The sequence below is a fragment of the Herpailurus yagouaroundi genome, unplaced genomic scaffold (assembly GCF_014898765.1).
Source record: "Herpailurus yagouaroundi ecotype Mexico unplaced genomic scaffold, PumYag 220, whole genome shotgun sequence".
Classification (NCBI taxonomy): Eukaryota; Metazoa; Chordata; class Mammalia; order Carnivora; family Felidae; genus Herpailurus; species Herpailurus yagouaroundi.
The window spans coordinates 6,049,520-6,062,332 of record NW_024412451.1 but is presented as its reverse complement, the minus strand read 5'-3'; the positions used below and the strand labels follow the sequence as shown (position 1 = coordinate 6,062,332).

Sequence of the window (12,813 nt, the reverse complement as noted above, 5' to 3'; positions counted from 1 at the left end):
CCCTCCTTCGGGGTTCTCGTCCCATCTCTATCTGACGGCTTTCACTGCCACCTCTATGCCGATGATCACGTCTGCCCTTCCTGTCTCCAGCCCAGACCGCCCCCCAGGCCCCAGCCTGCCCCACCCAGCTGCTCACTGAGCATGTGTCTCTTCAGGCATCTCACACTCCAAAGCCGGGCCCCTCGCCTTCCCCTGCCCCGACCTGCTCCTTGCATCCCACAGCCTCCCCCAGTTCACGAAGAGGCAACTCCCACCAGGCCAACCACCTCGGAGTCACCCCAGCTTCTCCCTTCCCCTCAGAACACACCTGTCAGTCCCATAGGCTCTACTGCCACTGGACGGAGTCTCAGCACTTCCCAGCCCCCGCTGGGCTCCCAGCTTTGCCCCTCTGGTTCTCAGAGGTTGTGGGCAGCATTATTTTGTGCACTGCTTTGTGTCTGTCTCCCCCTGCTGGAACCTGAGCCCAGCGCCGGCAGGGATCTGGTCTGCCCTGTCACTGAAGCATTTGAGGGTGTCTACAACAGAGCCTGGTACACAGCAGGTGCTGGAGAACGATGTGTTGAATGAATGAGGAGCCCTCAGTGTACTCTTCGCACAGTAACCAGAGAGATCCCATACGAATATACCAGGTCATCCCATCCCTCCTCCCCTCGGAACTGGCCCCTGGGTCCCATCTCATGCAGAGCTAAAGCAAAGTCCTCCGGCTAGCCCACAGACCCTGCGTAATCACCCCCTTCCCTTTTAGACACTATCTCCTGCCCTCTCCCCCTTGTGCACTTGGCTCCAGCCACTTGTCTCCTCTCTCTTCCCTGAACGTGCCAGGCTTGGTCCTACCTCAGGACCTTTGCACAAGCCGTTCCCACTGCCCTACTCTTCCCCGGATGTCCCCACGGCTTCCTCCTTCCCCTCCTTTAGGTTTTTGCTTGAATGTCACCTTCTCAGCGAGGACTGTTTATTTTTTTTTTAACTTTAATTTATTAAAAAAATTTTTTTAAGATTTATTTTGAGAGACAGAGATAGCATGTGAGCACAGAGAGAGAGAGAGAGAGAGAGAGAGAGGGAGAGAATCTCAAGGAGGCTCTGCGCTGCCAGTGCAGAGCGCAACACGGGGCTCAAACTCACAAAACTGTGTGATCAAGACCTGAGCCAAAATCCAGAGTCAGACGCTTAACCGACTAAGCCACTCAGGTGCCCCCTGACCCCTGTTTTTGGGGGGCTCACATTCTGAAGCAGTTCTGGGTTGGGTGCACCTGTACAGTAAGGGAAGTAGGACCAGCTGCCTGGGGTGCCCCGGGGGGCCGCCGACTCTCCTGGAAGAGCTGAACTGGAGCTGGGTCTCTGTGGACAGAGGAGTCAGGTGGCTGAGAAAAGCAGGGGGGCAGTCTCACCCAGCACGCACTTCCCAAAGCCTGTGCCGGGCAATGCTGAGGACGCAGAGAAGCAGCAGACCTCAAGGGGTTCCCGTCTGGCAGGGGAGTCAGACACAGGCCCAGATGGTCCCTGGCCTGCCACAAGGGTAGTGAGAGTCAGGGAGGCCCAGAGGAGGGATGAGGCCAAAGCACGAAAAGCAGGTCGTTTTCTGGGGAGGGGGCAGACGGAACAGGTACTTCTGCAATTATTTAACCTTTCCCTCGCTAGGTGCGTGAGCCAGGGTACAGGGGCGAGCCAGCAGAGGAATCCATCCCCAGTCTGTCTCCTTCGCTGGGTAGAGAGTTCACCCCCGTACCTCGCCAGACACCCCTGGAGGCCGGCAGTCTGCGGTGCTGGCTCAGAATGGGGCTCTGGGATGTGCCTCCGAACCCTCCAAGCTAGCTGTGCCACCCTGGGGAGACAGCTTCACCTCTCTGGGCCTTGGTTCTAGTCATTGCGTCGGAGGGTAACAGCACCTGCCTCAGGAGATTCTGTGAAGATTCTGTGAGTTCCTTCCATCTTCACCCTCTGTCCTAGGCACTCTTCAGGGCGCATGAGACAGAGCAGGAGAAGAGACAGAATCCCTGCTCTCACAGAGTTTTCATTCGGCATTGTGGGGACAGACAGTAAGATAAATCGGGGCGCCTGGGTGGCTCCGTCGGTTGAGCATCTGACTTCAGCTCAGGTCATGATCTCGTGGTTCATGAGTTCGAGCCCCACACTGGGCTCTGTGCTGATGTGCCGACAGCTCCAAGCCTGGAGCCTGCTTCGGATTCTGCCCCTCTCTCTCTGCCCCTCCCCCACTCGCGCTCTGTCTCTCTCTCTCAAAAATAAATAAACATTAAAAAAAAAATTTTTTTTTGGGGGGGCACCTGGGTGGCGCAGTCGGTTAAGCGTCCGACTTCAGCCAGGTCACGATCTCACGGTCCGGGAGTTCGAGCCCCGCGTCAGGCTCTGGGCTGATGGCTCAGAGCCTGGAGCCTGTTTCCGATTCTGTGTCTCCCTCTCTCTCTGCCCCTCCCCCGTTCATGCTCCATCTCTCTCTGTCCCAAAAAAAATAAATAAACGTTGAAAAAAAAAGATTTTTTTAAAAAAAAAATTTTTTTTTAAACAGGCCTCACTGGGGGCCCAGCTGGCGCAGTCGGTGGAGCATGTGACTTTTTATCTCGGGGCTGTGAGTTTGAGCCCCCACATTGGGTACCGAGATTACTTAAAAATAAAAATCTTAAAATTAAAAAAAAAAAGAAAGAAAGAAAAGAAAAAAAAAGCCTCAGATCATGATCTTATGGTTGGTGAGTTTAAGCCCTGCGTTGGGCTCTGTACTGACAGCGCAAAGCTTGCTTGACGTTCTCTTTCCTTCTCTCAAAATAAATTTAAAAACTTAAAACAAAAAACAAAAAACAGGGGTCAGAGTCTCACTCAAGTTAGGGTCCCAGCATCACTCACGCGGTGTTCAGAACGCAGGTCACTTCAAGGTGCGGCAGTCTAGACCCCTCTCGAGTGCCACCGACCCAAGTATTTCCCAAGTCCCTGGAGCTTCTCTCACTTCCCAAAGACTAGTGCTGCCTCGTTTTGGCTCAGAGAACTCTGGATTGAGATCTCCTGTCCTCTCCCCAACCAAACTGAATTATGACTGGCTTCCCAGTGCCCAGGAAAGTGCCTGTTCTTGAGAGCAGCTGAGTGAAAGGGACCGAAGAGAGAAGAAAAAGCATCGCAGGAGAAGGAACAGCGTGGCAAAGGCCTTCGGTGGGAAAGGAGCGTCTCTACGGGACAGGAGGCCTGGGTGGTGAAGTGCAGCCAGGGCTGGGGGTAGACAGGTAACCTGGCCTGGGTGGGGCTATAAAGCTGAGAAGGTGACATCATCAACCTGCCTCTCTCTAAACCCTGCCCACTCACTGCCACCTCAGAGTGGCACCCCGAATCCGTTCTGCCTCCGCCTTCTCTCTCCATCCAGCCAAACCACATACCCCAGCCGCCTGAGTTCTTCCTTACACCCCCGCGTCCTGCTGGCTCAAACCCCGAAGACAACCTGAGGCTGACAGCACTGTGGTCTGAGCCAATGTCCCCACTTGTCTCCTAACTGGTCTTCCTCCTTGCATTCCTGTTCCCACTACAATCCCATCTTCAATCAGCACCCAGGGACTTTTTCAAAACGCAGGGTGGGTCATGTTGCTCTGACGCTCAAAACCTCCCATGGCTCCCTGTGGAACCTGGAATAGGAGCCAAATTCCTTCCCACCTCAGGGCCTTTGCACCTCATGGTCCCCCTGTCCAAATCTTTCTTTGCATGGCTGACTGCTCTGTCAAATGTCACTTCCCCAGAGAGAGGATTTTTGATTATTCCAGCTAAAGAAACAGGCTACCCTGTTTTATTTCACTTCGGATAAGGTATCAAACCCTGAAAGCGTTGCTTTATCGTTATTATTTATCACTTGTCTACTGTCTTCTCCTGAGCCAACGACTTTCTCTGACTTTCGGGCTGTAGCCTCTGCTTCTAGAACAGTGCCTGGCACGGAGTATTCAATATTTAGAGAATAAAGCATATCAGCATGCCACCACGTGCACCAATTCAGTCTTCCACTGCGTCCGGGATCCCGTCGCCCCAAAGATCCTCCAGGGTACATCTCCCAGCTCACCCCAGGGGCCAGGCGCCCAGCACAAGAGCCCCCCGCATCCCGAGGGGCCCCCCAGCCCCAATCATCTCCCTGCGCGCCCCCGCGCACGCGCCCAGAACCACTGGCCCTCGCCCCTCTACCGCGCGCCCTCCCGCCTCCACGCTCCCCTTCGCAACCCTTCTCTCAGGCCTACATGCCCGACTCCTCCACCTTCCTTCTCTGCCAAGTCGAGTCCCTTCAAGCCCCCTTCTCCCCTCACTCACCCGCTTCAAACAGCGTTTCCCGCCACAGCCGACGTCGCTGTGACCCCTGACTCCGGCGCGCGCAGGCTCAGAGCCGCCGCGCGCCGCCCTGGGCCACGCCCCTCCCGCCCAAGTAGGGCGAGACCACGCCCCGACAAGCCTTCGAGCCACGCCCCTCCTTTCAACTGGGTCTAGGCCACGCCCCGTCCGTCCAATTTAGGATGTTGCCTCTTCCTACTTTCCATAGATTCTCGCCAAACCCCGCCCCGCCTTGAGAGCGGGGCCTGCTCCTAAGCCACGCCCCCTCCGACGACAGCTCGGCGGATTCCGGCTCTCGTTGCGCGCGGCGGCGCGGCGGCGCGGCCGGCCCCGCAGTCCTCCCGGCCCCGCCTCCCCGCCCGCGGGGGCATCGCGCGTATCCTCGGCTCGCGGGCCTGCTTTCTGCGGAAGGCCCAGGCGAGAGGACAACTTGCGCACGGCCCTTCTTTCCGCTGGCGGAAGACCTGACGTCTGCCCTCCCCGTGTAGGGGAGGTCCGGTCAGCTCTGTCTCATGCCTCGGTTTCCCTACCTGTAAACTAGACTTAGCGCAGGGCGGGCACACCTGGGGGCGCCGGGCACACTGCTTGCAACAGGACTTCTCCTCGTAACTAGTCACTTCCCCACCTTACCCCCAGCTGCTCGAAAGAAAAACCACACCTTTCAGTACACAGCCCATCCCTCCGAGCAACACCCCCTTCACTCTCGGCCAGGACTGTCCACCCAGCTCACTTCTGAGACCCCTTGGGAGCCTGGCACAGGAGAAGGAGGGACTAAGAGATGTTCACAGCCCGTCCTTACTCTGAAATCACCAGACTCTCCCACCTCCCAGACCTGGCATGCGCCCTCCCCTCAATTTGGGGGCCCAGCCCCCTTGTCATGGTTTAGGTTCCCCCCTGGGACATGATATCCTGTGTGAGGACTTGCCTGCCTTCTACTTCTGGGCTCCCATGCTGCCACGCGCTGCCTGCATTAAAGCCCCTGTTCCCTTCGATGCTAGCTGGCCCCATCCATCCCCCCTTTGCCAGCCCTGACTGGTAGCCACCTCCCAGGAGGGGCTTTATCTTGTTCTCTAGTGTTTCCAGTGCCTAAAATTGTGTTTGCCACATAGTAAGTGCGCCCCACACACGTTACGTGAATATCATCTGCATCCCCAGAAGGGCCAGCACACTGCCCAGTGGCTTCAGGAAACATTTGGGGACTGAGTGCCTGACCCTTCACCCACTTAAGTGTTCTTTGTCCTTCAGCAGTCTCCAACTCACCTAGTACAGGAAGATGACCCCAAGGACGTCAGCCTCTCCTGGACACCCCACTTCCTCCCCCACCCCCGCACTCAGTCACATCACCCTGAACCCTCCACCAGCCTAGCAACACAAGGTTCAGGTGGCTGATCCCATCCCCCGTACATCTTGAACTCACTCTGGCTCAGGGCAGGTTTCTATTCATACTTTATTTTCCTGTTTTTGTCTTTTTTTAGTTTTTATTAAATAAAAGGAACAGAGGGAGGGGGCCTGCGGTTTCTCAGGCTGTCAGGGAGAGCCACGGGCCCCCCACTCCCTCTGTTCAAGGTGCACTGCGCAGTGAGCTTGAGGTGTAAGCTGGGTGGGGAGGGCAGCCGGTAGTGCTAGGAGGGTCAGAGGTTGGGATCTAGGACCCACCCAGCCCTCCCAGGAAGACTCAGTGGGCAGGGCGGGAGCCTCCTGGACCCTAATGGGGGCTCACCCGAGGGCTGAGGGCTGGTGGGGCCAGGGCTTGTGCTATAAGCCACAAGATGGGACCCCAGGCCTGGCTCCTTCCCACTCCAGGAGGAGGAAGGGGCGACAACGTCCATGCGTTGGAGGGTACAGGGCTGTGGGGCAGGGCGGCCAGGCCCCTCACTCGTGGACATCCCAGATCTCAGACAGCAGAGGCGGCAGTTTCTTGTCTTGGAGCCGCAGGGCAAAGACCTGCTCTGAGTGCACAGAGCTCAGCGTGCGCAGGCTCACAAGCTTCATCAGCATCCGGGGGAAGCGCAGCTGGTCCTGCGGGGAGGGGGGGGGGGCAGGAGGGAGGTGGGCTCTGGTCAGCCAGCCGGACCACCGGTGTAGGCAGGGGCCGGGCAGAGCGTGGGGAGCCCCACCCCTATGCCTGCACTGGGCCTGGATCCTTAGTCACGGGACAGAGGCCCGAGGACAGACTTGGCCAAGAGGACACCGGCCAGGGCTCAGGGCGCTGCCAGAGGAGCCGGGCAGTGGGGGCAGCAGACAGGGCCCGGCTCTGATGAGGAGGCAAGACCTCAGCCCACGGCGGACCCCACGTGGGGCCTGGACTGCCTGTCCCCGCCAGGGCCCTGGGAGGGGTGGGCTCCCGTACCTGCGGCCTTTTGATGCGCGTATAGGAAAGCAGGGCCTCCACGTACGGCTGCTGTAGGGCCTCCACGCGGCTCGGCTCCTGCACGTTGGGCCGGTCAGCGGAGAAGATGTTGATGGCGATGAGGAGGGCGTACTCCGCGTCGTCCAGGCCCAGCCGCCGCATGGCCCGGGAGAACTCGAAGATGGGGTTGATGAACTCCACCTGCAGGCCTGGGGGGGCAGGAGGCGGGGCCGGATGAGCTCCCCCAGCCCCGAACTGGCCCCAGCCCGGGTCCCTGACGCTGCTATCAGCGGGGTGAGGGACACGGCAGCAATGCTAGCCTTCTGGTCATTTCTGTTCAGCTGTGTCCCCATCCGAGTGGCTGGCACGGGGAAGTGCACCCTAACCCCTGCCTGAATAAAGGGATGAGTAATGAATGTGAACATTTATTCAGTAGTTCCTGCGGCCTCATCACTGCCTTCACCTCCTTCCCGGCCTCCCCGGTTCTCTCCTAACGAAAAAGAAAGATTTTTAAACCTAGGTCACACTGCGTCACCCCTGTGGTGGCTTCCAATGTTCACGGAGTAAGGCCTGAACTCATCCCCAGGAGTAGTTCCTTCATTTGTTTTTCAGACTCTGTTGAGCACCTACTATGTGGCAGGCCCCGGGGCAGAGCTGTTTAGAAGACACAGCCTCCCCTCCTGCGGAACTTGCACTTGGGGGCTGAGGGAACACAACAGACAAACGTGTAACTAAACCATCCGGTCTGTGAGCCGGATCAAGGTAACACAAGGAAAGGTAATCGGGGCATCGAAAATCAAATCAACATCTTAGACAAGGTGGCCAGTGTGTAGGGTGACGCTGTAGGAAGGCCACACGGTAGGGTGACCTTTGAGAAACAACCAGGAGGGGAGGGGATGAGTCACGGGGACGTTTTGAGTGTTCCAGGTGGGCACCACCTGTCTGTTTTTCCCAGGACTGGGCAGCTTTCTGGGCCTTGAGGCTTCCAAATGTTGACACCACAAAGGTCCCATGCAAACCAGGAGGAGGTGGTCGCCCATGTTGGCTGAGCAACTGCAAAAGCCTGAGGCGGGAGCATGTTTGGTGGGTTCAAGTAAGAGGGAGGAGACCAGTGTGGCTGGAGGAGGGTGAACAAAGGGAGCTGGGGGTGGAGAGGCCCCTCGGAGCCTGTGAAAAATGGCAAGGACTCTGGCTTTTCTCCCAGTGAGACGGGAGCCATGCAGGGGTAGCGAGCAAGAGGAGGGACGTGAGCTAACTATGAATACGACCCTTCCGACCGACCGCTGTATGAACAGACACACTTGGGAGAACCCAGTGAGGGGCCCCGACAGTGTTCCAGGGAGAGGCACTGGAGGACAATGGCAGAGGATGGGGGGGAAGCGGTAGGACCCCAACCTCCTCTCCAGCCTCATCTCCCTGTGTTCCCGATGCCTGGACCTCCTTGTAGTTCCTTAACATCATCCAGCTCTTCCCCCACCTCAGGGCCTTTGTATGTGCTGAGCCCACCGCCAGAAACATTCTCCCCGCTCGGTGCTCCCCTGCCACACTCATATTCAAAGGGGACTGGGGGGGCCAGCGGCTAGAGGAAAGGAAGAATATGGGGTTAGGAAAATACAGAGGTGCCCCGGGAAGAGATGATGGGGGAGAGTTGGACTCACAGAGTGAAGCCCGAGCCTGAGGGAGAACAAGGCTTTTATGGTACATGGGGTTCCCTGGTGGGCATTGTTACCCCCCAATTTCCTTTTCCTAGGCAATACATCTCACCCTCAGGCCTCAGTTCATATGCACTTCCTCCAGAAGCCCACTGCCTAGGTCACATCCGCAGGTAAGCGCTCTTGGATGGCAGGGACCTACCGCGTACAGTTGCGTAGGTTGCGTACTTCACAATGAACTGAGATCCAACCTCCCTCCAGTGACACCAGGTTTGGGAAGGAGGGAGTGTCTTTTCTTAATTCCTATCAAGATGCCCCGGTGTGAGAGCACACACCCCTCTGTCTCATCCCGCACTGCATCCCAGCGGACAGACTCAGCACTCAATAAATACATTCTCGTCTCATTTTGAGGCTGGCTCACTCCACTTTGGAGGTAAAAAAAATAGAGGCTCAGACAAGAGCGAGATGGCCTGAGGTCTGCCACCAGTAGAGGCCCGGCAGGGGCGCCGGCCCTGCACCCTCCCAGCCCTCTCCCCAGGGGCAACGGCCCTGCACCCCCCCCCCCCCCCCCCCCCCCCCCCCCCCCCCCCCGGGGGAAAGGGCCCGCCCCCCCCCCCCCCAGCCCTCTCCCCACCACACCTGCGCGGTGGAAGTCATCCTTGCTGTAGGTGAAGTCTTTCAGGAAAGTGATGCACTCTGTCTCGTGGTTGTAGCGTCTGGCTGTCTCTAGCAGCATGATCTGTGGGCAGCAGGGAGAGGAGGAGGCAGGGGCAGGGGCGCCACAAGTCCCTGTGACCTGGCAGCCACTGGTCTCTCCTCTCTTGGCCCATGGGGGGACCTAATCTTGCCAGAATCACCTCTCACCCCTCTGCCCCCAAGCACGTTCCCTCAGTCACCCCGGCCTGCAGTCAGCACGCCCGACACTCCAAGCTCTCCCTCCTCCAGGTTCAATGCCCACAGCGCCCTCCTCCCAGGATACTCTCCCCAGGTGGTTGCAGGGCATGGGGACAGGCATGTTTTGTTCACTGCGACCTATCCAGGACTTGGAATGGAGCCTGGGGTCCACTAGTAACTCAATACTTATTTGTTACTGTTGCTTTGGCTTAAATGTCAACTCTTCTGAACGGCCTTTTCAGCACATTCTTTAGAGTGCGTCCTCCCAGCCAATCCTCAATTTTTCTCAGCCTCAACCCATTTCCTCTCTCTCCTTGGCTCATGGGAGGCTCTGACTCTCTGTTTAGTATTTCGACGTCCCCCTGTAGGATATCGTCCCCACGAGGGCAACCACCAGAGGGGTCTCGCTCATCCCTATTCCCCCAGCATCTGTCCTGAGGCTTATCCCTGGGGTTCCCTGTGGGCAGGAATGAAGGGCCATGTTGAGGATGGGAAGGCTGCCCGTTACCTCAATGGTAGATGCCTTCAGGAGGGCAATCTGGTCCTCGCGGCCCAGCTGCAGGAAGCCAGGCACCTGTTTGGCAAAATCCACAATCTCCTGGACTGAGATGATGGCTAACTCCGTGAAGTGGGCGAAACGCTGCTGGCGTGCATCACGGGACTGGGGGTCCGCGCCCAGGGGCCAGGGCTAGGGCCAAGGGGGGTCAAGGTTATTCACAGATTCCTCCAATGAGCCCGAGGCCGAGGGGACATCTTGAGGCAAAGAATGCGCCCTAGGAGACCCTCCTCTCCAAGGCCCCACCCTCTGGAGCCTTGTTCCCTCCCCATGCCCTGGGCTGCAGCCCTGATGGCTTTCCCCCAACTGGCCTCATCACCCTTCAAGGCTGCGGGAGGGGCAGTACCGTGACTTTGGGCTGGTCGGAGAAGGAGCGTTTGTTGCACTGCAGCTGAGCCGCCACCAACTGCTGGATCATTAGTTCCTGAGCGGCTGTTAACTGGACACCCTCGCCTTCCCCAGAGCCCTGGCCACCTCCGTCAGACCCTCCAGGGGAAGCCCCAGGCCCAGAGGCTGAGCTGCTGCCGCCTGATGGCCCCACAGGTGACTGTTGCTGCTGCTGCTGCTGCTGCTGCTGCTTCCGAATCTTCTTCTTTCGGATCTGTTCTTCCGACAGGACGCCTATTCGGGACACAGAGGCCTCAGCGGTGGCCCCGGAGCTGTGCACGGGCCAGGCAAGCACGGCGCCCTCCCCAGCACTCACACTGCTCTCTCATCCCGGCCTCCTTGCATTTGCGCAGCCGGCACTGCTGGCACTTGCGCCGCATGAAGGCGTCCATCTGGCAGGTTCCGCCGCCCCGGCAGGCGTAGCGCCTGGCCCCGCCTCGGACCACGCTGCGCCGGAAGAAGCCCTTGCAGCCTTCGCAGCTGAGCACATTGTAGTGGAAGCCGGAGGCCTTGTCTCCGCACACGCGGCACAGCTCGTGGCCCAGCATCTTTGGAGCCGGGCCCTTCTTTCGCTTGCGCTCTGGTTCCTCTGCCGGGTCTGGGACGACTGGGGTGGGTGGAGAGAAGCCATGAGAGAGAGAGAGCCCCCAAAAGAAACAGCAGCCAGAGGGCCATCCCCACGACACAGAAGACACAAAGAGCCAGTGTATAGGGGGTGACCAGGGAGACGGCAATTCAGAAGGAAAGATGTGTGAACCCCAAAGAACAAATAACAACAAAAGGTGTCAAGCAGGAAAAAAATACACTCACAGGCAAAGCGAAGGAAAAAAAGAATAAGAAGTGACAAGAAGAAGCGGAAGAAAAAAAAATCAAGAAACTGGGGCCTCCCATTCTGATTTTTTATCTTTCTCCCTTCCTAGATCTCCCCTCAAGGCCCCCCATATCCATCCCGAGCCCCTGTCCCTGGGCCCCATCTCACCCTCGCTGCAGGCTGAACGGGCCCAGTCATCGCCTGGGACATCAGGGTCTGGACCCACAGGCCACAGTTCAGGACCCTCCTCCTTTATAGCTGGTGAAGAAGAGGGTGCGCTGGGTTGAGGCGGGCCATTTCCTGGGAGAGGGAAGCACAGTGAGTTTCTCCTGCCAAGTGTGGAATGGGAGAGGGACTGGCTGGGAAAGGGGTCGCTCACCAGGCAAGGGGGTGTCCAGGGAACTGGTGGTGGGAGTGGACATGGTGGAGTCACGGAGCAACCTGCAGAATATAGGGGGACTGAGAACCTTGTCGGGCCAGGTAGGGTCAGGTTAGGCCAGCCCCAGGTCTCGAAGGATGCACCACTTTCTTCCATCTCTCCAGACTCCTCCTTTACTGCACACAGACCCCACCCCAGGCCCCTGCCGGCCTGTAAAACCTCTCCTCCGATTCTGACAGACCCCACCCACGATTGCTCCAGATCTTCCGGCTGGGTCTCAAGCCCTGCCCTCATCTAGACCCCGCCCCTCATGTGGGCTCCACCCACCTCGGATCCTGCCCACTCCCTCTTCAGGTACTGCCCTTTCTGCTTCAGTCGTGCTCCGCCCTAACTTCCCCCTTCCCACCAAGTTCACCCTGCCTCCTCTAACTCCCCACCTCTGCTGAAGAAGCACCCCCAACTCCCATTCTGACCCCACCTCCTCCCCATCTTTTCCTTCTAGGTCCCGCCCAACCCTTGTAGCTTGCACCCTCATTCTATCCACAATGCCCCGCCCCGCCACTTTGCCCCGCCCCATCGGTACCCCTCCCTCCAGGTCCGGCCCCATCCCCTCCCATCCTGCCCCGCCTCCACCTCCTCCCATCACGCTCCGCCCCCATACCTCGCTCCAGGTCCCGCCCCTCTCCGAACACCAGTGGGGGGCGGGGCTCATGGCTGCGCGCGAGGGTCCCGTGGGCCGCCTCTCGCGGGGGTCTCTTACTCCCGTTGCCCTGGAAACAGCCGGAGACAGCGCGAGCTACGGAAGGGGGGGGGAAGGAGAGAAAGGGGCTGAGCGGGGGCAGCGCGGAGAACGCCGGGAAGCCCCGGGCCCGGGACGCCTCCCGCATCTTCCCATACTCTAGTGCACCTGCCTCGGTCCCCTTGCTCTGCTTCTCTTCTTCCTGCTCTGTAGCCCCTGGCACGCCGCCGCTTCTCGGATCCCCTCAAAAGTAACTTCGCCACTTCTTCCGGCAACCCCGCCGTGCGTCACTTTAGGAAAGGGGCGGGTAGTCTGGAGTGACGGACTTCCGGTCCGCCTAGGACTAGCCAAATCGGCTGCCCCGCACGGAAGTCGTACGGTCACCGGAAGTTTACCCTCCGGGGTAGCTCCGCTGGGGCCAGACAGAAGAGTTCCGGACCAGCTCGATCAAACGCAGGGCCGGCGAGGGGGGCGTGGTCAGTCCCAAACCTTCCGGCCCCCACGGGGCGGCTTTAAGTCATCCCAGTGCCCCTCGGTGTTTGCGGCCAAGGATTGGCTCGGCATAAATTTCCCCGCCTATAGCTCCTTTTCGCACACGGCCGACTTGAAGCATGTTTGTCATTTTTTGGTTATTAAACAAGTTTTCTGATTTTAGAGGCGCGCTGCTTATTGGTTTTAAATAAATTTAATTACAAACCTAGATCCAGGAAAAATATGTTTAAAAAATAAACTTGTTGATA

At 58.4% G+C, this 12,813-nt stretch overlaps 2 protein-coding genes across 2 annotated transcripts in view; both read right to left on the bottom strand.

Moving 5' to 3' along the window:
- POLD1 (DNA polymerase delta 1, catalytic subunit) overlaps positions 1–4,395 on the bottom strand; it is a 30,415-nt gene extending 26,020 nt beyond the window's left edge. The window contains exon 1 of the mRNA XM_040457966.1: positions 4,288–4,395. The gene's annotated coding sequence lies outside the window, so the exon portion shown is untranslated. The remainder of the gene's footprint in view (positions 1–4,287) is intronic.
- Positions 4,396–5,733: 1,338 nt separating this feature from the next.
- On the bottom strand, positions 5,734–12,462 carry NR1H2 (nuclear receptor subfamily 1 group H member 2). The gene is made up of 10 exons (XM_040458076.1): positions 12,242–12,462; positions 11,996–12,130; positions 11,335–11,396; positions 11,124–11,255; positions 10,461–10,751; positions 10,104–10,378; positions 9,710–9,889; positions 8,947–9,046; positions 6,656–6,864; positions 5,734–6,324 (listed from the first exon to the last, which is right to left on the bottom strand). Exons 3-10 carry the CDS (start codon positions 11,375–11,377, stop codon positions 6,178–6,180), a joined length of 1,377 nt encoding a protein of 458 aa, XP_040314010.1. The 5' UTR covers positions 11,378–11,396; positions 11,996–12,130; positions 12,242–12,462; the 3' UTR covers positions 5,734–6,177.
- Between the last annotated feature and the right edge of the window lie 351 nt (positions 12,463–12,813).